General features: G+C 42.4%; 1 protein-coding gene across 1 annotated transcript in view; it reads right to left on the bottom strand.

The window, feature by feature from the left end:
- LOC135114129 (venom dipeptidyl peptidase 4-like) overlaps positions 1-14,381 on the bottom strand; it is a 58,601-nt gene extending 44,220 nt beyond the window's left edge. Inside the window, exons 1-3 of the mRNA XM_064029849.1 lie at positions 14,241-14,381; positions 7,974-8,068; positions 7,049-7,123 (exon numbers count right to left, since the gene is read on the bottom strand). Of these exons, the coding sequence (XP_063885919.1) occupies positions 7,049-7,123; positions 7,974-8,065 (167 nt within the window). The 5' untranslated portion in view covers positions 8,066-8,068; positions 14,241-14,381. The remainder of the gene's footprint in view (positions 1-7,048; positions 7,124-7,973; positions 8,069-14,240) is intronic.
- Positions 14,382-23,101: the final 8,720 nt, after the last annotated feature.

Consider the following 23,101-nt stretch of genomic DNA (forward strand, 5'->3'; position numbering starts at 1 on the left):
AGAAGGATTTTCAAGGAAGGCTAAGCTGAAGATACCTGATAGGGAGAAAAAGAACCGGAATTCCTTAAAGAAAATGGGTGTAGTTACGTGAATGGTTCCGTCTAATTGGCAGATGAAGGATTAGGTGCATTAAAGGCTATTGAAGACCACACCGTTTTCTTTTCCCCACTCAGAAAGAATTTTTGTTGTTGGAAGTTACAGATTTTGTGTTAACTCCAAGAGACTCTTAAAGCTCCTGGTGGTGGTTGCATGGGGGGTGGAAAGGATGTAGAAAAATGTGGAATGCGTTGAGACACTGGTGAGAGAATGTGTAAAGAAATGTAACTCAAATAATTTAAAGTGATAAGTAAGAGAGGAGAGAGAGAGAGAGAGAGAGAGAGAGAGAGAGAGAGAGAGAGAGAGAGAGAGAGAGAGAGAGAGAGAGAGAGAGAGAGAGTAGGAGGAGGAGGTTGCGGAACAATATAATTTAAGTCAGAGTTTTACCGGAGAGCCGCAACTGAGTGGCGTTTGGTCATGAGGCTTTGAGTGATGTGACGGAAGAGGAAAGAGGAGAGGAAAGGCTGCAAATTACTGATGGGGCTAAAGAGAAGAGAAAAGGTTGTCTAATTTACAAAACGTTTAGAAATTACTGATGGGATGAACTTGAGAATAAAATGGGTTATGATAACAATGAAGACAATGACAATGATAATGATGATGATGATGATGATGATGATTATCTTAGCTACTAACCACCACCTTAACTCAAAGCTTGCAACAAACTAGTGAAACTGATAACTTGAAAATTAACATGATAACAACAAACAGACTTACGAATAAAATAGATAATGATAATTATGAAAACAGTAAGGACGAAGATGATGATGACAGTGATGATGATATAACCTCAGCCCTTCACCAGCGCCTCCTTCAGGATACCCCAACCACGACATGAGTGAGAGGCGTCATTCAGTAGCAGCCCAGCCATCCTTGATTGGGGCGCCGCTCGTCCACCCGTGACACGAACTGTAGGGGAGGGACACGCTGGGATGGAAATGACGTGTTTCTGAGCGACGAAGGGAGGGAATGGGTGAGACGATGGTGTTTCTCGGTTTTCTCACTTCCTATTCCTTTTCCTTCCCTTTCTTTCCTATCATCTATCTCCGTCTCTATTTTCTTTCTTTCTCCTTCAGTTCCCTTTGTTTTCTTACTTCTCTGCCACTTTCCCATCTCTTCCTTTCTCTTCTTCTTTCTTGCATATCTCTTTCCCTTCCCTCCTTTCTCTTTCTTTCAATTCCTTTTCTTTCCTTCCTTCTCTGTCTGTTTCCCTTCCTTTCTTTCTCTTCTTACGTCTCTCTCTCTCTCTCTCTCTCTCTCTCTCTCTCTCTCTCTCTCTCTCTCTCTCTCTCTCTCTCTCTCTCTCTTGAATTTCTCTTCTTTCTCTCTTCTTCACCTCCACTCCTCCTTCTCTTTCGTTTCGTCTTATTCATTTCTCTTCCTCTTTCTTCTTTCCACCACCTTCCCTGCTTCCTTCCCCGTCTCTCCTCCTCCTCTTCCTCTTCCTCCTTTTACTTCCGTCTCCTCCTCGCCCTAATCCTCCTTTTTTCGTCTCATTCCACCTCCTCCTTTACTCCTCTTTTCATCTCCTTCCATCCCTCCTAGTTTCCTCTTCCTCTACTCTTCTTTACTCCTCCTTCCCTCTTTTCCTACCACTGGCAATCGAACTTAGTGACTGGAACACGCGGGCCTTTGAAAGGAGTCACGCAAGTACGCAAGTTGTTGCCTGGCGTGTGAGGCAGGTGAGGCGGGAAAAGAAAGAGCAGGTGAAGTGTGTGTGTGTGTGTGTGGTTGACTTTTTTACTTTTCTATCTTTAAACCCTCCAAAAATAGAAAAAAAAAAAAACTACACAACATAAACGTAAAATGTAACAAGTTAATGATGAAAATAACGATAAAGATTACGTAGGAGTGTATCAGATTCCTTCCTTCATTCTTCCCCTCCCTTACAACCCAAATTAGAGAAAGTAATGCCCGAGTCTCAGCACAGACGATTACGGGAAATGGGCCATCACTCGGGCTGACGTCACGCCTCCTCGGTAATAACTCTGCCATGAACAACAGGCTAACGGCCACACGATTATGCTGTATATTCTTGTTATGCATTCTTAAGAACGAAGGGAAAGTATTTAAAAAAGGAAAAAGGAAAGAAAAATGAGTAAAACGAAAAGGAAAAGTAAAAAATGCAAAAAAATAAGACAAAAATGCAAAAAAAAAAATAAAGGTAGAAAAGGGAAAAATGGAAAGAATGTTAAACGAATGTTTAAAAAAAATATGAGAGAAAATTATATAAAATGTTAGTCTTTTATGAACGAATAGACAAAAAAAAAAAGATTAAGAATGCAAGAAAAAATGTTAAACGAATGTGAAGAAAAAATATTTAAGAAAATTATATAAAAATACAGGCCTCTTTATAACCGAGAAGATAAATTAATTACAAGATGAAAACCCAAATCATATGAAAAAAAAGACAAAATAATAGACCAAAACTGTACAAAATGTAGGCTTAATTCGCTAATATTGACATGGAAATTACAGGATATTGTGAGGAAAAGAAAAAAAAAACTTGTTTACCTAATTACACGCAGGTAAACAGGCGGCAGGTGTATTTCTTTGATCTTTCTCACGGTCGGCGCGACGCTAACTTTCAGGATTTACCTCGGCCGTGCGAAATTATTACCTTATCCAGCCCAACGTCAGCAGGAGGGGTGGGGGGAGGGGCTGTGGGAGAGGCATGGGGTGATGGAGGGGGTTGGGGTGAGAGGATGGGGATGAGGAAGGGGACTGGAGAGAGGAAGGGGTGAGGGAGGGATTGAGGGGAGGGTGGGGTGATGAGCAGGTGGTGATTAATTCAGGCGCCACATTTCTGATGCTTAAAAAAAAAAGGGTTGGGAATACAAAATATTCCACAAGACAGACACTGCTTAGGGTTGGCTTTCGCCCGGAGGAAAGTTTTGTCGCCGCCTGGTTTTATATAAGGTTTTCCGCGTGAACTGGCAGAAAAAAAGTGAGGCGCGGGTGAGGTGTTGGTGTGTACCCGCTGCACTCGTTTCCATCAGGCGGGTGAAGTCTGTCCCCAAGACCACCGTCTCTCCTGTCCCTTCACGTCTGTCCCCACACGGAGAGGGCTTATGGACACCTCACTCTCAGCCTAAGTTGTTGGTTTGAAAATAAGATAGTCTCAAGCCCTTATCAAATATATATTGTTGGAAAATATCGTTCGTTAACAAAAATTTGATTGTTTCAATAATAAATAGTTTTTCTTACCTTTCAAGTGGTAAATGTAGCGACAGTACTTGAATATTGTTACATACAAGTTTTCCACATACAAAACACAGTATTTTCCTCAAACTTCATTCTTCACTACATAATTTTTATTCCTTTAGTTTCTACAAGGTGGGATGGGGTGGGTGTGGGTCCCGCTGTATCTCAATTCCCTTCTCCCACGCATAGCTTACTAAAAGTAGTGGGCAGTTAAGCATATTATGTCTGTACAGACGAACACGTCTCTCTTCAGAAATCAGCGATCTGACAACAACAACAACAACAACAACAACATGCGCTACTGGTGGCGGTGGCTGTGAAGGTGCTTGGTAGCGGCGCCAGGCCGCCCGAGTGTGTTACCCAGCATGTGTCGCCTCCCGAGATCGTATCATCTGATGCAAGTACTTCCTCCTTCCTCGCGTGTGTGTACAAGGTGCTAAAAGTTAATTAAAAATGAGAAGAAAAATGTTTTTATACAAAGTTTTGTCTCATGAGCGAGATAACGAGAATTACTGCTTGAATTAAAGTTTTGTATACACACCTTTTAACTTGAATCTTATGTGACGGGACAGTGTTTCACTACCACTCTAAACTGTTTGACTTCTGATGAATGAATAAATAGAATATTTAATTTTAGGCACACCTTGAAAGTTTGACAAAGGAAACGAAATTAGCATTTAAATAGGAGTGTTTCAGGCAAGCACAAATTTCCTGAAAGTCATGTATATTTACCGATAACACACACACACACACACACACACACACACACACACACACACACACACACACACACACACACACACACACACACACACACACACACACACACACACACACACACACACACACACACACACACACACACACACACACACACACACAAACACACACACTTCACAGTCATCTTAAAATGCATACGCGTTGGATGTTCCTCACATGAATTCTAACCTACAAAAGTCAACCTCCAAACTGCAGTGGTGCTTTTCACACATACACGGCGGGACACCAAGACCAAACACATGGTGCGTTCATATATAACTCTGACACTTTAGATTTCAATGGCAAAAAAAATAAAAAAAACTACCAACAGAGACAAATACGGACTGCCACTCTTAAAAAAAACATAATTTGCGTCACCTGTATACCAAATACCTGTGTGAAAACTGTTTATATCTCATATGGACACAAAAATCGTAAATAAATAAAGGCAATCTTAGTACAGGTGTGAGTGAACAATTTAACAAGTACATAGTCACACTTAGTAAGATATAATTTGCATTACCTGTACGCCAAACACGCGCGTGAAATGATTACTCCTCATTTCGACAGGTGTAAAAAGGTCTGAGCATAGGAGTGAGCGAGCGAACAATTTAACACACACATTGCCACTCTTCAAAGAAAAAAATAATAATTTGGAACACCTGCATGCCATGAATTGATTACTTCACATTTCAACGAATAAAAAAAAAGAAAAACAGCCTAGGTACAGGTGTGAGTGAGTGTCGGCGCTTCACCAAGGAGCGGCGGAGGCTGTGTATCCCGTCTGGACTCCCGCTAAGGCTCCCACAGTTTCCTCCAAGCTTCCATTAAGACAGCGAGAGGGCCGCGCTGAGCCAACACCAAGGCTCCATTAAGACTTCGTAAACTCCCCGCCATGACTCTTCCAGGACTTTCGCCCCAAGCTTGGAGTCTCGTCACGCACCCCGCTGTGCTGGCGTCTCTCACCAGAGTCTCGCGGCCATTACTGTGGTGTAAAATTCTTCTGTGCTCACTTTTTTTCCAAGGTGTATTCAACGGGTTTTGTTTTCAGCTCCTACTTCGCGGCTCTTTTCCATTGTTACTTCACGGCTCAGGCTCTGCGTCAGGGTGTGAGAAGAGAGAGAGAGAGAGAGAGAGAGAGAGAGAAAGTTTCCCGCTCCCTCAGGTCAACTGTAATTCCAGGTTATGATGCTCATGTCATTATACTCTGTGGCTGTATTAAGGCTTTGTTTGGGTTTTATTACCAGATATATACGTAAGTGAAGGTACAGGAAGTCTTTTAAAATTCTTCTTCTTCTTCTGTACGGGGATCACACAGGGTTATAGTTTGTGAGGATCGTACGGATTACAAGGGCTAGAGGTGAATAATGATGATAGAGATGCCAGTACTAGTGACAGTGATGATACTGGTGGTAACGATTGTAGTGGTAATTAAACAACTACCTTTATCGTTAATGATGTTATAAGAGTACCACTGCTACAATTATGAATGTTAGATTAAGAAGAAGAAGAAGAAGAAGAAGAAGAAGAAGAAGAAGAAGAAGAAGAGGAAGAGGAAGAGGAAGAGGAAGAGGAAGAAGAAAAAGAAGAAGAAGAAGAAGAAATGAGAAAAAATGAGAAGAAAAAGAAGAGGAGGAATAGCAATACCTAATAATAATAATAATAATAATAATAATAATAATAATAATAATAATAATAAATAAGTAGAAGAAGAAGAAGAGGAACAAAAATAAGAAAATAAACATAATTAAAAGCTACAGTATAATTCAGCTAAAAGCATTCATTAAAACCCCCCAAAAAAATAATCACTTTTTTTTTTCTTGGTATCACTTAATCTTCTTTACCTTCCTCCTCTTCCTCCTCCTCTTTAATGTCATCCACCTCCTCCTCCTCCTCCTCCTCCTCTTCTTCCTCCTCGAGTTCCTGACCCATCTTATCCTTTTTCTTTTTCTTCCTCAATATCTTTTTTCCTTTCCCTTAATCTTCATCACCCACATCTCTTATCCATCTTTTTTTTTCCGGTTATTCATTCGTGTGATCTTTTTTCCCTCAATTCTTTCTTGACTTGTTTATTTTTCTTCGTTACCTTCTCTCTTCCTGCTTCTGATCACTTCCTTTTCAAGACCCTGATTCATTTATCTTTTTCCTTTCTTACTTTTCTGTCAGTCTCTCCTTTTCCTTGTTTATCACGATTCATATCTCCTCACCACCCTTTTCCTCATCTTTTTTTCTTTTCCTTTATTCATCACCATTCATATCTCACCCATATTCTTTTACAATCCATTTCCCTTTTTTCACCATTTACATCTCATCATCACCTCTTTTCCTTTTCCTTTTTTTTTTTTTTATCAGATCCTTATCTGTCACCCTCTTTTCCTTTTCTTCTTCTAACATCTCCAGTATTCATCATTATCAACACTTCCTCACTATCTCCTCCTCTAGTTCCTCTTCCTTTTCTTTCCTATCATCTCCAGTACTGATTATCATCACCACCTCACCTCCTCCTCCTCTTCCTCTTTCCCCTCCACCAACATCACCACCACCACCGCCACCTCCTCACCCTCCCAGGTCATCGCGCCAATCAAAGCAAAGTCAGCATTCTGTTTGATCTGAGGAGTCAATCGGAGTCGGAGCCCCGCGGCCACCACTCGGGGGGTAAAATGACCTCGGAATTATGATGACAAATACATGACACACGGAGACGAGGCGACGACATGAGAGAGAGAGAGAGAGAGAGAGAGAGAGAGAGAGAGAGAGAGAGAGAGAGAGAGAGAGAGAGAGAGAGAGAGAGAGAGAGAGAGAGAGAGAGAGAGAGAGAGAGAGAGAGAGAGAGAGAGAGAGAGAGAGAGAGAGAGAGAGAGAGAGAGAGAGAGAGAGAGAGAAAATAGATTCGCCTACAGAACTAGAGGTAACAAAAACAAACACTGAAACTAACATACATACACACACACACAAACACACAGACACACACACACGTACTGCCACATACCTTCTGGCCGTGCTCAACAAGCAGCACGTAGCGAAGGTCAGGCGAGGCGCTGAAGTGGGCCACATTAAGCTGTCTCTGTAGGGGAAGGCGTGAAGGTGGAGTTAGCAGCGATAATTTCACTGCAGGGAGGATTAGGTAAAACTGTGATAGCGATTGGTGGAGAGCTGATGACTGAGAGACTGACTGATTGACTGCTTGACTGACTGCTTGACTGTCTGACTGAATGACTGATGGATTGATTAGTTTATTATTGACTGACTGATTGATACACTAACTGACTGGCTGACAATTTGATTGACTGACTTATTGACTGATTGGCTGATAAACTGACTGAATGACTGACTGATTGGCAATGACTACAGAAAAGGAACGAACAATAAATGCTTTTAAGTAAGGAAAAAAATAGAAGGCAAGGGACACAGAATGGAGAATGAGAGAGAGAGAGAGAGAGAGAGAGAGAGAGAGAGAGAGAGAGAGAGAGAGAGAGAGAGAGAGAGAGAGAGAGAGAGAGAGAGAGAGAGAGAGAGAGAATATGAGGCTATCCTTGACTTAGTAAGGAAACAGTAATAACAGTGTGTGTGTGTGTGTGTGTGTGTGTGTGTGTGTGTGTGTGTGTGTGTGTGTGTGTGTGTGTGACGAAACGTGGAGAGTGAAAAGAGAACAAAGTGTGTGGAATGATGGAAGAAAAAGACGAGGGGAGTGAGCGACAAGAGAAGAGGAACAGGAAGAAGAGGAGGAGTGAGGCAAGGTCATCACTTCCGGAGCATGTCATGTTCAAGCAAAGAGAGAGATAAAAAAAAATATCCTGCACAATTTAGCAAAGATGACCATGAGGAGCAGTAAAGAAGAATGAGGGAAACTTGTGTAATCATATCCAAGGAGGAGGAGGAGGAGGAGGAGGAGGAGGAGGAGGAGAGGGACTTACAAAGGTGATATTGGAGACAAGGACCCGCGAAGTGAGTGTCTCGGCATCAAAGACGGAGAGGCCACCGGCGGGGTCCCTGAACACAAGCTCATGATCTGCAAGGAATGAGACAGTATTGTTATTGTCATTGTATTATTATTATTATTATTATTATTATTATTGTTGTTGTTATAGTGATAGTAGTAGTAGCTGCTTCCACTGTTTTATTACTGACAGCTTCACTTGTCAATCGCCTTCCAAGCGTTTTACTGGTGGTGGTGGTAGTAGTAGTAGTAGTAGTAGTAGTAGTAGTAGTAGTAGTAGTAGTAGTAGTAGTAGTAGTAGTAGTAGTAGTAGTTCTTGTTGTTGTTATTGTTATCATTCCTATGACAAGAACAAGACCAGTTACCTTTACTGCTGCTACTACTACTACTATTACTACTACTATATTTCTTGTTATCCACTTTAGTTACTTGACCATATTGATGAAAAATCAGCGGTGTGTGTGAAGTAAGTTTTGTCAAAGTATGATTCAAATTCACCGTTTTGTTAAATAGTTATTGCCAAAAAACGACGTAATAACGGCTCCGAAACCTATAGCAGCTATTTTCACACGATAACTTAAGATAAGAATCCGTTACATTATCCACTTCTTGTATATTAATCCCTTCCTTCATTTCTCCCATATTTTCAGTAACTCCAACTTCTCTCAACCCACATCCACACTCCCCAGCAGCCCTCACCCCCTCCATCCCTCCTCCCACCTCCATCATCCACCTGCAAGGCCTTCATTTCCCCTCCCACTTCATTTCCCTAACCAGAAGAACATGGTAAAAGCAGCACTCCTCTTTCCCCCTTCAAACACTCTGCCTCCTACTCTATCCACTCCCCATCAAACCACCTTCCACCGTGAGGCAGACTACATGCTCCACTATCTCCTCCTCGCCACCCACTCTGCAACCTCAAGTACTCGGCGTCTCCTCCTTGATTCGTCATTCCCTTGAAACACTTGCCAATCTTGTTCCTTGATCTACTCCAGGCCTGAACAGAACCAGTAGCCTCCTTTACTATCTTGTAGCTTAGATAGTGCAGCTTATTACAAATTTTCTCGTAAAGGATAAAAGGTTTGTTTGTTTCTTGTGCTCTTAATAACTTCCTGGGTTCAAGATATTTTTTTATATCTTCTACTGTTCACCATAAAGTCCAAGGTGGATTTTACATTGCACTCTTTCCTTCAGTACTTAACACCTCATTCGCCATAACTCTATTAGCATACACATCATACACTACTCACTCAAAGCCGTTTCTTCCTACTGTTTCTCTTTCTCAACCAAACTACGTATTCTTTCATCCCATTCTTCACTCAGTACAATGCTGTTAACGTTTGTACACGACTTACACCACCCACTCAAACCCACTTCTCCACTGCTTCTCTTCCTTAACTACCTTCTAATGCACTTTACACGGTACCTTTCCCTCCCATTCTTCACTCACTGCACAGCTCAAGTAGCGCCCAACACGCCATACACCTCCTCATTCACGGCCTTTTCTTCCTCCTACTGCACCGCTCCACCACTCCACTTCCATCACCTTAAGCCTTCTTTCGCCCTCCTTCCAGTCCCTCTCAGACACTACAGCCTCTCCTGCGTCACTCCACACCGTCACCACCCAGGCCCACATCAACAGACCGTCCTTGTTATCATTGGACGTAAACAAAAGGGACACACAAACGCCACCTGGAGGGAGTGTGGGTAAACACCTGCCAATACTGCCTCCCCTTCTCCCCACACCTCGCTTCGGCAGGAGGATAAACAAGGGGAAGGGGCGGGATTAGTGGTGTGGTAGTAATAATAGATTAAAGAACATAGTGACAACAGAGCAAGGAGAAAGAAAGAGAGGGTTCAGGTGGTAAGGAGGGGAGTAATGAGTTGAGGTTAGTGAAGTAATACAATGTAGGTGTTGGTGTAATACTTAGTAATATTTTGACTTACGAGTTAACTGATGAATAGACGTGAGAAAAAAATAAATAAAAACGCTACACACAGGAAGCATGAGCAATAAAATAATACGCAAAGGAAGAATATAAAACAATGGAGATATTTAGGTAACATTCCGACTCACGAATAAAAGGAAGGATTAAAGAGAACTTGACGGAATAAAAGGAGCAAGAGAGAGAGAGATCAGGGATGAAAGAGTGAAATCCCCCGACATTAAGTGATGCATTCCTGACATTTTCGTACCCCGCTGTATTCTGCCTTGTAAATACACGGCTCAGTGCAAGCTTAGGGTGGGGAGGAGGTGAGAGGCAGGAGTAAATATTGGAAGAGGTTAAGGTACAAAAGTCTAAGAGGGAATGGATAATGAAAGGAGACGTGAAAAGGAGATATGGAAGAAGAAGGGGAGTATGCAGGAGTGAAAGAAGGCGAGGAGGAAAGGAGAAAAGTGAAAGGGAGGTACACTATGGGGTTGTGTGAGGAAGGAGGAGGAAGATGGAGGAGGGAGAAAGGTATAAATAGTGGAGATATTCTGAGTGCTACTAAAAACATCCTTTGTGTACTTTTCTTGAAGATATCAGCGCTCTCAGTCCCCAGGTGTGTGTGTGTGTGTGTGTGTGTGTGTGTGTGTGTGTGTGTGTGTGTGTGTGTGTGTGTTAGTAGTAGTAGTAGTAGTAGTAGTAGTAGTAGTAGTAGTAGTAGTAGTAGTAGTAGTAGTAGTAGTAGTAGTAGTAGTGGTGGTGGTGGTGGTAGCAAATGAGTGTAAACAAACTCGTATGAAGGAATGAAAAGACTATGAGTAAGGAAATATACAACACATACACACACACACACACACACACACACACACACACACACACACACACATGTGCGCGCGCCTTCAGTCACTCATTATGCAAATCAGGCGGAGGCAGGAGGGCATTTCCCACTCCATAGAGAAGCCCTTCTTTGCTCGGGTGGGCGGGCGGGTGGGTGGGCGGGGGCAGTGGGTGGGCGGGTGGGCGGTTAAGTTAAGTAGGAGTCCTCTGTGGCTCTCCTGTATTGCCACACACACACACACACACACACACACACACACACACACACACACACACACACACACACACACACACATATACACACACACACACACCGCGTTCCCATTTTGTTTCTGGGTAATTTAAAATGCTCAAGTCTCTCTCTCTCTCTCTCTCTCTCTCTCTCTCTCTCTCTCTCTCTCTCTCTCTCTCTCTCTCTCTCTCTCTCTCTCATTTTTATTCAGCAATTATTCACGGGCCTGTCTATTTTTAACGTTCCCTTGGGTATCAGTGCTGCTCTATTCTTCATCCATCATTCAGCTATTCTCTCGCTGCCCGCCGCGTGTGCCGTTAGGTCGAGGCGGTGCAGGTGATGGCAAGTGAGGAACGTGGCGGTGGCGGCGGGAGGGACGCTGCTGCTGACGGCGCTGACATTCCGTGGACTTCTCCGGCTGATGAAAAATTAACACTGACCTTTGGACGATCAATAGTAGTGGAGGACGTGACATGCCACCACTGCCGCCGCCCCCACTACCGCCACTAAAGCCTACACACCTCGTGGTTGCTATTATTATTGCTGTTGACCCTACTACTACGGAAACTGCGGTTACTACTACTACTCTTACTACTATTATAACTATTAGTATCTTTATCAATACTATTACACTTCTACTACTACGACTACAGCCACAACTGTTTCCGCTACTACTACTATCACTATCGAAAACGTTTCTGCTGTTGTTACTGTTACTACTACTGCTTCTACTACTACTACTATTACTACTAATGCTAATATAATCTCGCCCTAATGAATTGGTAATTACATAAATGCGAAAACAGAACGCAAATCACATAAATAATACATAAAATTACAGTTACAACACTATAAAAAAAAAACTAAGCCATTATTTTTGCAGCCCTCATGAAGTACAGTCACCACCACTGTAATCACTGCCCGCACTCACCACCGCCTGTCACCACCAGCACTGTCACAGCCGCTGGTCACCGTCATCACCCCTGGATTTATCGCCTACCCATGGATTTACGAGCAATGCATGTGCGAGTAAGTACCGCCTATACTGCACGCACCAGTGGCTCTGTTGCACCACCAGTCACTCCTCCATTGGTGACATTAAACCTCTGTCATCACTGCCCACCACTTACTCGTACACCAATGGGATTCTATAGCTACTGGGTACATTATTTTTTCAGTTACTAGGTATGTAGGTTATGTTTTTTTTCTTTCTTTTTTTTTTGTCACGGAAAATCACGGAATCAATATACGAGTGAAAATGTGTGTGGGTTTTATTTGTAATCTTCCTGTATGTATGTAGTGGTCTGTCTGTTCATCTGTTTGTCTATATAGGAGTATATCATATATATTTTATGTATGGAAATGTGCATGAACAGCATAAATCTCGCTCCGCATTTCCAACTATTCATTCATCCATAATTTTGATCTGTTCACCTGTTTATCGATCTACCTATCAATTCATCTATCTATCTATCTATCTACCTACCTGTCTATGCCAGTCGAATTCAAAAGTGAGTGAATGATTTGCGTCACCTTCACCATCCAGTAAAAACTACGAACACGACAACACACACACACACACACAAAAAAAAAAAAAAAAAAAAAAAAACAGTTAAACGGTAAGAAGACCAAAGACGGAGCAGGAATCGAACGCTCGTGCCACATAACTATACGAATCGGTTTTGCGTGGTGAGGCAGCGAGGCATCTGTCCGGCCGCCACCATGCTGTAGCCAGACTCTGATAAAGATGGCTACACTAAAATTCCTTGTTCTGTAAAGCACTTGTCACTAATTTCACTGACCACTCTGACCATCACCACCTTAAGAATCATCACCACTACAACCATTACCAAAAACAAAAAATCTAAGTAAAATATCCTCAGACGATGCAAACATCTTAACTGAACAGCTCTTCTGTAGTTACCTTAACCACGTACTTCCAGACACAACCAACACTATTACAGCAAAATACTTTTCCTTCATCTACTCCTTGCTCTTCACACCCCTACAGTAATAATCGCTTCTAGAATGGTCCTCACATTTGCAGATACAGCCACTACACTGCCCAGCCAGCCAGCCAGGAAGCCAGCCAGCCAGCCCAGTCAGCCAGCCTGCCATAATCACGAGCAGCCATTCTCCAATACTACCTCCGTTATTTATACCGATACTTTCCTACTCAATATTCCCTCCGGCCCCAAACACTGACCAGTTCTCAAACGAACGGCTCCAACTATTGTCACCTCTATTACACTTGCTATTCCTACTGCTGCTGGTGCTAGTGGTGCTGTTAATTCTGTTTCTGCTACTGCTACTACTACTACTGCTGTTGCTGGTGTGATGCTATGAATTATATTTCTGCTACTGCTACTGCTGCTACTACTACAATAACTACTACTACTACTACTACAATAACTACTACTACTAATACTACAATAACTACTACTACTACTACTACTTCTACTACTACAATCACCACAATCACCACCACCACCACCACTACTGTTATTACTACTACTACTACGACTACTACTACTACTAAATGATTTACAGTTCAAACGACAGTCACAGCACAGAGTGGCCCACAGTCAGCTATCCACACCTGCACACACATCCACGCTCAACTTTTACGTCAATATCCTTCCTCCTACACCTCGCTACACTCACTGCTCCAGCCACACCTCACCCGCGTCCCTTTAAGATCATTAAAATCGTTCTGAATATTGAATACCTTAGTGCTTTTTGCTTACCCATGAAAATAACACCTGCAGATTAGCCAATTTTGCTCCTGCGGTCGTTTGCTAACATTCAGAACACTATTAAAAGGATTTGTTTGTATGGATACGTGTAAAAGAGAAAGAAAAGGCTGATTTTATCTCTCCTATGCTGCAAAATTATCCAAGAGACAGCATTACAAAAATTACTTGTATGGATACACACACACACACAGAAAAAAGATAATAAATAGATAGATAAGAATAAAAATAGATAAATAAACCAACGAAAAACAGAAAAGAACAATATTTATCAGACAACAGAATAAATAAAAAAGAAAAGGAGAGAGAGAAAAAGTTAAAAGTTCTTTCTACACTACAACAGTTATCCAAGAAAGTTATAATGATAAAATAAGAGTCTAAAAAGTTGATAATAAAAAAAACAAACAAACGTTGAAAAGCTTAACCACCAACACTCAATTCTTCTCCGCACACACACACACACACACACACACACACACACCAACACTCACCTGTCACCCACGTCCCATTGAAGGCAGGAATCTTAAAGTCGTCACCTAATATGTCTTCTAACTCAAATCTTCTTCCTTTGACTCTCGGCCCATCGTCAGGAGGCGTGAGCAACAGCACGGAGGTGACGATCATGCCCAGGACGAAGCAAATGACCAGCACGGCGATGATGATGCCCCGCCAGTTCCGCTGATTGGGGTTGGACGAAGCGAGTTCCTGCGGGAGAGGGAGAGAAGAGAGGGACGTGGTATTAGTATTGGATGGCGTGGGTATGGTTAATTTTCTCTCCCTCCTTAGTTTATATAATTTAGTTTTATCCTTTTCCTTCGTGTAATGTTTTTTTTTTATTTTCCTTTTTGTCTATTTTGTCTATTTTATTCCTTCGTTTCTCCATAATTTTTAATCCTTTCTCTTCATGTATCTTTTTATTTTTTTTTATCTTATGTGTTTGGCTTTCTATGTCACGAACTTCCTTTCTCCATGGTGTTTAATTTCATTCTTTCTTTTCATCTGTTGCTTTGAATTTGCTTATTTTCTCTACTTCTTTGTTGGTCATGTTATGTTACTCCTTATTATTTTCTCTATAATTTTTTTTTACTTTCCTCTTTTTCTCCACTTCTTATACATCAGTCTATGTTACTCACTCCTTGCTCCAACCTTTTTAAATCTTATCACATTTTTTCATAATTTTTTTCAGCTTTCCTTTTTTTTTTTTTTAATTTCTTGCTCTTTCTCTACCTGAATTAACACTGCCTTGTGATTATCTCCCTCTTTCATTGTTCTGTTATATTCTTTGACTTTGTATCTCCTTCCCTGTGTTTTTTTACTCCCCTTCTCTTTTTTTGCTTACTTTGTCACGCTATTCTCTCTCTCTCTCTCTCTCTCTCTCTCTCTCTCTCTCTCTCTCTCTCTCTCTCTTTCTCTCTCTCTCTGTGTGTGTGTGTATTAAATTATGATTAACTCCTTCTTTTTATTTTCTATTTTCTTTCTCACCCTCTCTTTTTTCTCTTTTCCTTACTTTTCTTCTTTAGTGTTTAACTTTATTTTCCCTGAACATGAAATTATACAGAGTGAAATGCATTCTTTGTCTTCCTTCTTTCATGCTATGCACATTTTATTTTATTTATTTTTACGCTCGTTCTCTTTTTTACCTCTAATTTCCTTCATATTCATTTCACTTATCCTGTCACAATCTCTCTCTCTCTCTCTCTCTCTCTCTCTCTCTCTCTCTCTCTCTCTCTCTCTCTCTCTCTCTCTCTCTCTCTCTCTCTCTCACTAATATAATTCCTAATGAAAGACATATAATTTTTTTCTCTCGCTGGCTAGTCACTTAAGTCATTACTCAGACTGATGGAAGGAAGGCAAAGTTTCTCAAGATCTCTTCCAACACTAATTCGCTGACACCCTAATGACTCCTTAACAACTTGACGACTCAGTGACGGAAGGGAGCTCGTCAGACTCTGAGAAAATGACCCCCTGTAATGAAGCAAGAAAACGAAGACTTATAAATAGTATTGTTGTTTGTATTTGTTTCGTAATTGTAGTTCCTTCATGCGTTCCCAACCCATAGGGGGAGTGTGAGTGTTGGACAGTTTTCCCCTCATGGATATTTCCCCCCTCTGAATGTTTCCGCTGGTTTATTTCCCTTTTCCTGGTAATGCTTTCCCCTTGACAGTCAGGGCATTCGTCCATAGGTCATTCCCCTCACTCGTTCATATTTTCCGATTTGAATATTTCCTCTTGGACATTTTTTTTTTCTGTAACTCATTCCCGTCTCCCATTTACATTTTCCTCATTGAATAACGCCCCCCCTCCCGAGTCATTCCCCTTTCTTCTGAATCTTTTCCTCTGCTAAATATATTTTCCTCTCTTTCAAAGGAACATTCTCCTTCCATACAAATGTAACCATTAACCATTAACTTAATCCATTAAAAAGAATAGTTTCAGTTACTACTGTCATTACAGGAAATTACTATTCATCATTTCCACGGGGTAAATGACGACAAAAGAAACCTATTAGAACCTAAGAAAATAAGGGAAGCTGCAAGAGGTCGTCAGAGGTACATGTAGCTGTCGCACTGCCTGTAGCGACAAACTACATGAATTCATCAGGAGAAAATTGAATGAGTGATTAAAACAGATGGATAAATAAATAGATAAATAAATAAATCTTTTCTTCTTTCATGTTTAACTTTATCCTCTCTGAACCTGAAGTTATACAGAGTGAAATGCATTATTATAGATACATAGAAAGTAACCAGGGGGGAAAATCTCCAGCAAACCCAGGGGAGTCTCCGAGGGGAAAATAACCACACAAGGGACACGGGAAGGAGGGAGTGAATGGCTGCTGCTTCCCTCCCTGCCCTTCCCTCTTTCCATTCCTGCCTGGAAGTTTCTATGCGTGAACCAGTGAACCAGTTTTTACTTCCTCCGTTCCCTTCCCTCTCCCTTGCCTTACCTTCTCTCTCTCTCTCTCTCTCTCTCTCTCTCTCTCTCTCTCTCTCTCTCTCTCTCTGTCTCCCCTCTCATCCTCCGCTATTAACACAACAGTTACGTCCCCGCGATGGGTTGGAGATGGGGAAGGGAGAAGGGAGCGGGGGAGTGGGGAGGAGTTAAAGGGTGCAGATTTATATCACTTCACCTGCAATGACCACAAATAGTCCCATTATGCTCCAATCACCTCCGTATTCAATGGTCAGGGTCGTTATGGGATTGTTAAAGCGTCGTTCTGGGGTCGTTGTGCCTCTGGCGTGATTGCTGCTCGAATTACTCAAGAGCGAAATCTGGGGGTAAGTGAGGTTAGGTTGCGCTAGGTCAGGGGGGCGTGCGGCTGACTGACGGACTGAGTGATTGGCTGAGTGGCTAATTGGTTGTAATTCTGGGGCTGCGACAAGGTCATATGGTGCCTGATTGATTGACACTCTGAATGACTGAGTGCATGGTTGTAACTCTGGTATTCAAATAATGTTATATGCTTCCTGACTGATTAACAATGTCTGGGTGCGATTCTGGATTTGCAACATTGCCCTAAGGCGCCAAACTAACTGAATGATTGATTGGAATTTGGACTTACTACAAGACTATATGGCGTCAGAATAGTTGACTAACTGTAATCTTTGTACCACGAGGTCTTAAGGCGCGGGCTGACTGACCGATTCACTCACTGACTAATAGTAATTTTTGAACACCAACAGTTAAGGCATACGGCGCCGGATTCAGTGATTCACTAAATGATTGACTGGCCGACTAACTAATTGTAATTTTTGCCAACAAGATCATATGAAGCCGGACTGACTGATTGACGGACTGACAGATTGGTTTCAAAAGGTCGGTTATGAGTTTTCATTTTAATTATTTTCTTTACCTTAATCTATTCTGTTTATCTGGAATGAATCAAACACATTAAGAGCCTGCGCAAGAAAAAAAAAAATCTTGAAATGCGTCTCGAATCTTTGAAGCTCCATGAATTCTGTGACACCGTAAAGCTTCTGGGAAATCTGGAAAGCTTCGCAGAACACCGTGTTAAAAAATCAGCAGCTTCACGGAACACTGACACTGATTGAGTTCATGGACAAAGAGAGCTTTTCAAGGAACACTGCTGGACAAACACCGGTACACTTGGACAAGATTCCAAAACACATCACAAGAGAAACAACATCTTAAGGCAACTACTGAACATGTCTTTTGAATGTTGTACCGCACAAAGGATAACAAACAAACAAAGGAACACTTATCGCAACACCAAGACACACAACATGAAGCAGCTGGAAAAGTCCCATGAAGCACCGCAGGAAGTTACGGAAAACCCGACTTATCGTAACTCAGGAATGCTTAGTGGGGCACGCAACACCCCACGCAACACTTGAATCACTTCACAAGGCGTCCAAACACACCACACACGCAGCACACGAACATGCCAAGCCACGCACCACCGGGACACTCAGCGAAGCACCGGAGCGAGTAACCTTGAAGCAATGAAGCGCTTTTCGAAACACGCACAAGGTCTCGTAAAGCAAGAAAAGAATAAAACCCCCCCCCCAAAAAAAAAAACACCAGAAAAAAAAACGACCGAATAAACAGGTTCACATAAAAAAAAACACGTATTAAAATCTAAATACACAGAAAAAAAAAACATGAAAACAGCAAAGAAACTTGAACTAAAACAATAAATCAAACCACAACAACAACAACAACAACAAAACTACTACTACTACTACCACCACCACCACCACCACCACTATTACTACGCTTAAAAATAAAAACAAGAACCTCCCGCAAGCAGGATCACTCTTCAAGCGGATGTCCCGGGCTCCCCAATTCATCAGACGTCGCGGGCTAATCGTCTTGCCAACAAAACTCGATCCGGCGCCAAACACACGGAGGAGGAGGAGGAGGAGGAGGAGGAGGAGGAGGAGGAGGGACATGAACACCATCCTCCACTCCTCCTTTACTTTTTTCCCTCTTTTTTTTCCCCTCACACTGACCCCACGGGCCTCCTTCCTTCCTCCTCCACATCCTCTTACATTTTCCCCTCAAACTGACCCCTCAAAGCCGCGTCTTTTTTTCCTCTTATTCCCTCCCCCTTCATTGCACTGACCTCCAATGACCTCTCCTTCTTTCTCCTTCCATCACTTTAGCCTCTGGTCAGTCTAATTTTCCTCTTGATCTTTCTTTCCCCTTCTAATGGTGACCTCGAATATTCAACTTTTTTCTCCTTCTTGTGCTTCATATTTTGCGTCCTTTACCTTAGACTTCCTTTTCCTTACTCATTACCCCGTCACGTCTCCTCCCCCCTTTTTTTTCCCTTCTTTTCCTTCTTCTAATAAACCCCTTGTCCTTCCGGTTCATAGTTAATCTACAATAGATATAAGCATGGTCATGTATTTAGTAACAATCTTAGAATTCTTGTCAGTTACTCGTGTGGTCTGGAAGTAAGTTTGGTGCAATATAATGATAACCTTGTTCTTCCAGAATACGTTTATCATTTTGGTGCATAGTTAACAGAATTAATTAAGAACACAATCACCCATTAAATGTGGAGTTCCTGAAGCAAAATTTTCTCTAATGTAACGCTAACCTTTTTCTTCTTCTTTTTCCATTCTGGGGCATAGTTACGTAAATAAAAAGAAATGAGAACACGGTCATCTATTTATCAGTAATCTTCAGTTCCTGGTCACTTCGCGTGGTGTTGCAGCAAAATTTCCCGCAATATAATATTGACCTTTTGAGCTCCGTGTTTATCTTCATGTGGTAATTACTGCAGCTGAAGTTTCCTGTCCGCCCACGAAAGACCCGGGTGCTTGGTGGGGAGGGGAGAGGAGAGGAGAAGAGAGGAGAGGAGAGGAGAGGAGAGGTGAGGTGAGGTGAGGAGAGGTGAGGTGGTGAAGGGATGCGATAGAGGTGAAGGAAGACGTAGGGAACTTCAGGAACACGCCAGTGGCAAAAATAGAGTTCGCCTCCACGGGGTTGTCTCATTGGCTGGAAGTTGGACGGTATCGCGTGTCTCACCCAATCATTGTCGCGCTCGTGTCAGGTGACGACCACTCAAACGCACGTGTTGCCTCACTCACCCTCACTCACCCACCCAGCAGGTCGTCCCAGTCCCGCCGCCTCTCGGGTATTGATCCATCTGACTTGTTTACCCACGGGGCCATGAGGCTGCCGGTGACGCTCGCCCGGGACACCACCACCAGGGGCACCGCGACTTCCGGGTGGTAATCTGTGGGCGTCCAGTGGTGCTCCTCACGCCCACTGCTCTTTGTTTTGTTCTTCCTTTCTTCTTTTGTTAGATTGTTCCTTTCTTTCAGTTTTTCTTGTTCTTTTTTGTCTTATTGTTTGTTGTTATTGTTTCTTTTATTGTTTTTTTTTATCTGAGATTTTCGTGAGTTTATGATTTTTGCAATTGTGTCCGTTTTCGTATCTTTTTTTTTTATCGATTTGTCTTTTTATGTTATTTTCAGTCATTTGCAATTTCTATAATTTTTAGTAATTTTGTCATTTTAAGCATATTTTATATAATTTCTCTTAGTCCTTTCGCCATTTCTTCCAAAACATAATAATATGAAACGAGACAAATTAATCAGCTCGCGGAATAATTTTTCTCACTTCCTTTCGGCAAACGTAAAGGATTTGCTTATATTTTTCTCTCTTTTATGCACCAACACCTCGCCTGCATGTCGTGCCGCCTGATTACCGTGTCGCGTAGCATGGAAGTAGGGTCGTGTGTGGAATGCTTCAGTTACTCATGGTGTTACCTGAGGAAATGCTGTTAACTGCCTGCTGCTGTCACCTGGCCGCCACTACCTTAAATGAGTTGTTGGTAAGTCTCTACTGCTGTGTCGCTAAATGTTTACTGCTGATACTGACTGTTCACTACACTGAATAAAGTGCTGTTCGTTCGCTGAGCTGTCACTGTTTACTTATCTACGGTTATCTTACGGATGTTGTAACTCAACTAAACTCTCTTCTTATTTATTTTCATGGCTCTTGGTCTTTTCTCCCAGGTTATGTATATGCATATATTAAAAATTCCTTTGTTGTACCTAGTGTTCATTTTCTCATCTCACAAACTTCCTGTTGCATTAATGACTAACACCTAATATCGTGAATCACTACCAATAATCAATCACTTTCTGTCAGCGCCATCTATTGTTGCAGCTTTTTACGAGACTCCCGACAACACCATTCAATAGCTTCTTACTCCGCTGTGCTCTATGAACTTCCTGGAGCGTCGCATCCGTTACGGAAATTCGATTGAGTGACACGATCTGTTCCGGCATTGCTGACCTAACCTGACCTGACACCACCTGATCTGACCTTCACCTGCTCACCTGTCTCGCCCGCACCGCACCTGCCCCTCTCATCCGGCATTCCTCACAGCCGGAACAAGGATACAGAGCCACACTAATAATTTTGCTTTCCTCCCTTCGCTGCGGTCAACAGATTGCAAATTTTTCGCATTTCATCTAACCTTCATTAAAGCTTTCGAATTCCAGTCTCTCTCTCTCTCTCTCTCTCTCTCTCTCTCTCTCTCTCTCTCTCTCTCTCTCTCTCTTCTTGGTGCCTTCCTTCCGTAATCGTGTTGTCAGTCAGTCCCTTCACTCTCTCATTTCACAGTATCTTCCTTTAACTTCTCTTTCACTCTTTCATGTCTCCCTTTCGTGTTATGTGATTCCGCCCCCCTCTCCCCCCAAAAAATTTCTCTCTCTCTCATTTCGCCCTCCATATCATTTTATGACTGACTTCATTCCCCAACAATGGTGATTTCCTTTCTTATTCCCCTCCCTTTCTTCTCGGCAGTAATACTTTTCCTTTGGTCTCTCTCTCTCTCTCTCTCTCTCTCTCTCTCTCTCTCTCTCTCTCTCTCTCTCTCTCTCTCTCTGGTATCACTTTATTTTTAACGTCTCCCTTCCTCACACACCCTCATTTCAACCCTCGGGTCTTCACCAATTCCTTCTTTATCCCTTACTCCTTCTCAGTCTCCTCATTTCCTACCCTTCTCTGACCTCCCTACCTCCTTTTCCTACCCCCTTGATCCTCTACCTCCAGCTCCTTCTCTTCCTCCTTCAATACGCGTGACTCACCTGCACACAATCACCTCAAATCCCAGGTAAATGAGGCACCTGGGACGCCTGCCTCACCTGACCATTTTAAAGGCTTCCCCCACGACCCACCAACAGCTCCTTTGTTTACCTATTGATGTAAACACACGGCGGCCATTGGAATACGGCAACTGGTCATGACAGGATAGGATACCGGTAGTAGGATATCGAAGGAACGTGATTTTGGGCTATACATCGAATATCTGGGTCCTCTCGTGTGTGTGTGTGTGTGTGTGGGTGTAGCGGTGTGAACACGAGACATGGCGTGTTAAGAGTGATAGCACGGGCTTTGCTTTGCTTTCCTTGCCGCTGCTTGCACGGGTGTTACGAGGGAGTATGCGGGGCCTTAGCGTGATATCAGTGTTTCTTTGTTAGGGAATGGAGGGAAGGAAGGAAGGAAGGGAAGGAGAAGTGAGGGAGGAAGGGAGGAAGAGAAGTAAGGAAATAAGTAAGAAGGTAGGTGCGAATATGCAAGGAGAGAAGGAAAAAGAAAAGAAGAAGGGAAGGAAGAAACGCAGAAAGGAAGGAAGAGTAAGAATGTACAAGTAAGATGAGAATGAGTGTAAATGTGTTTATGCATAAAAGGAAGGTAAAAAGAAGAAAGGAAAGAATGAAAGAATGGAAGGAGAGATGGAAAGAAGGAAAGAGGAGGAACATATAAAGGAAAATTCCATGCATAAGTGAACGAATAAACGAAGGACGGAGGATGTGAAGGCGGAAAGTTTATGCTTGAGTGACTGAAGGAAGGAAGAAGGAAAAAAAAAGGGAAAAAAAAGAAGGAAGAAAGGCAAGAAGGTGCTACAAAAGAGAGAGAGAGAGAGAGAGAGAGAGAGAGAGAGAGAGAGAGAGAGAGAGAGAGAGAGAGAGAGAGAGAGAGAGAGAGAGAGAGAGAGAGATGGAACTGGTTTTACAGGAAAGAGAATTAGATTGGAGGAGATTAGCGAGAGGAAGGGGGAGGAGGGAGGAAGGAGGCAGGGGGGGTGGATGCGTTTGACACCACCTTATCTGGGACTGTGGCAGGTGATTAGACCGTGGAGGGCACTGCACTAGAAGGAGGAGGAGAAGGAGGAGGAGGAGGAAGAAGAAGAAGAAGACGAAGACGAAGAAGAAGACGAAGAAGAAGAAAAAAAGAAAAAAAAAGAAGAAGAAGAAGAAGTGGAAAATGCAGAGGAAGAGGCCGGAAATAAGGATTAACAAGACGAGAATGAAAATAATGATTGAAAAGCAGGAGACAAAGATGAAAAAGAAATTATTTATTGATT

The sequence above is a fragment of the Scylla paramamosain genome, chromosome 27, assembly GCF_035594125.1.
Source record: "Scylla paramamosain isolate STU-SP2022 chromosome 27, ASM3559412v1, whole genome shotgun sequence".
NCBI classification, from domain to species: domain Eukaryota; kingdom Metazoa; phylum Arthropoda; class Malacostraca; order Decapoda; family Portunidae; genus Scylla; species Scylla paramamosain.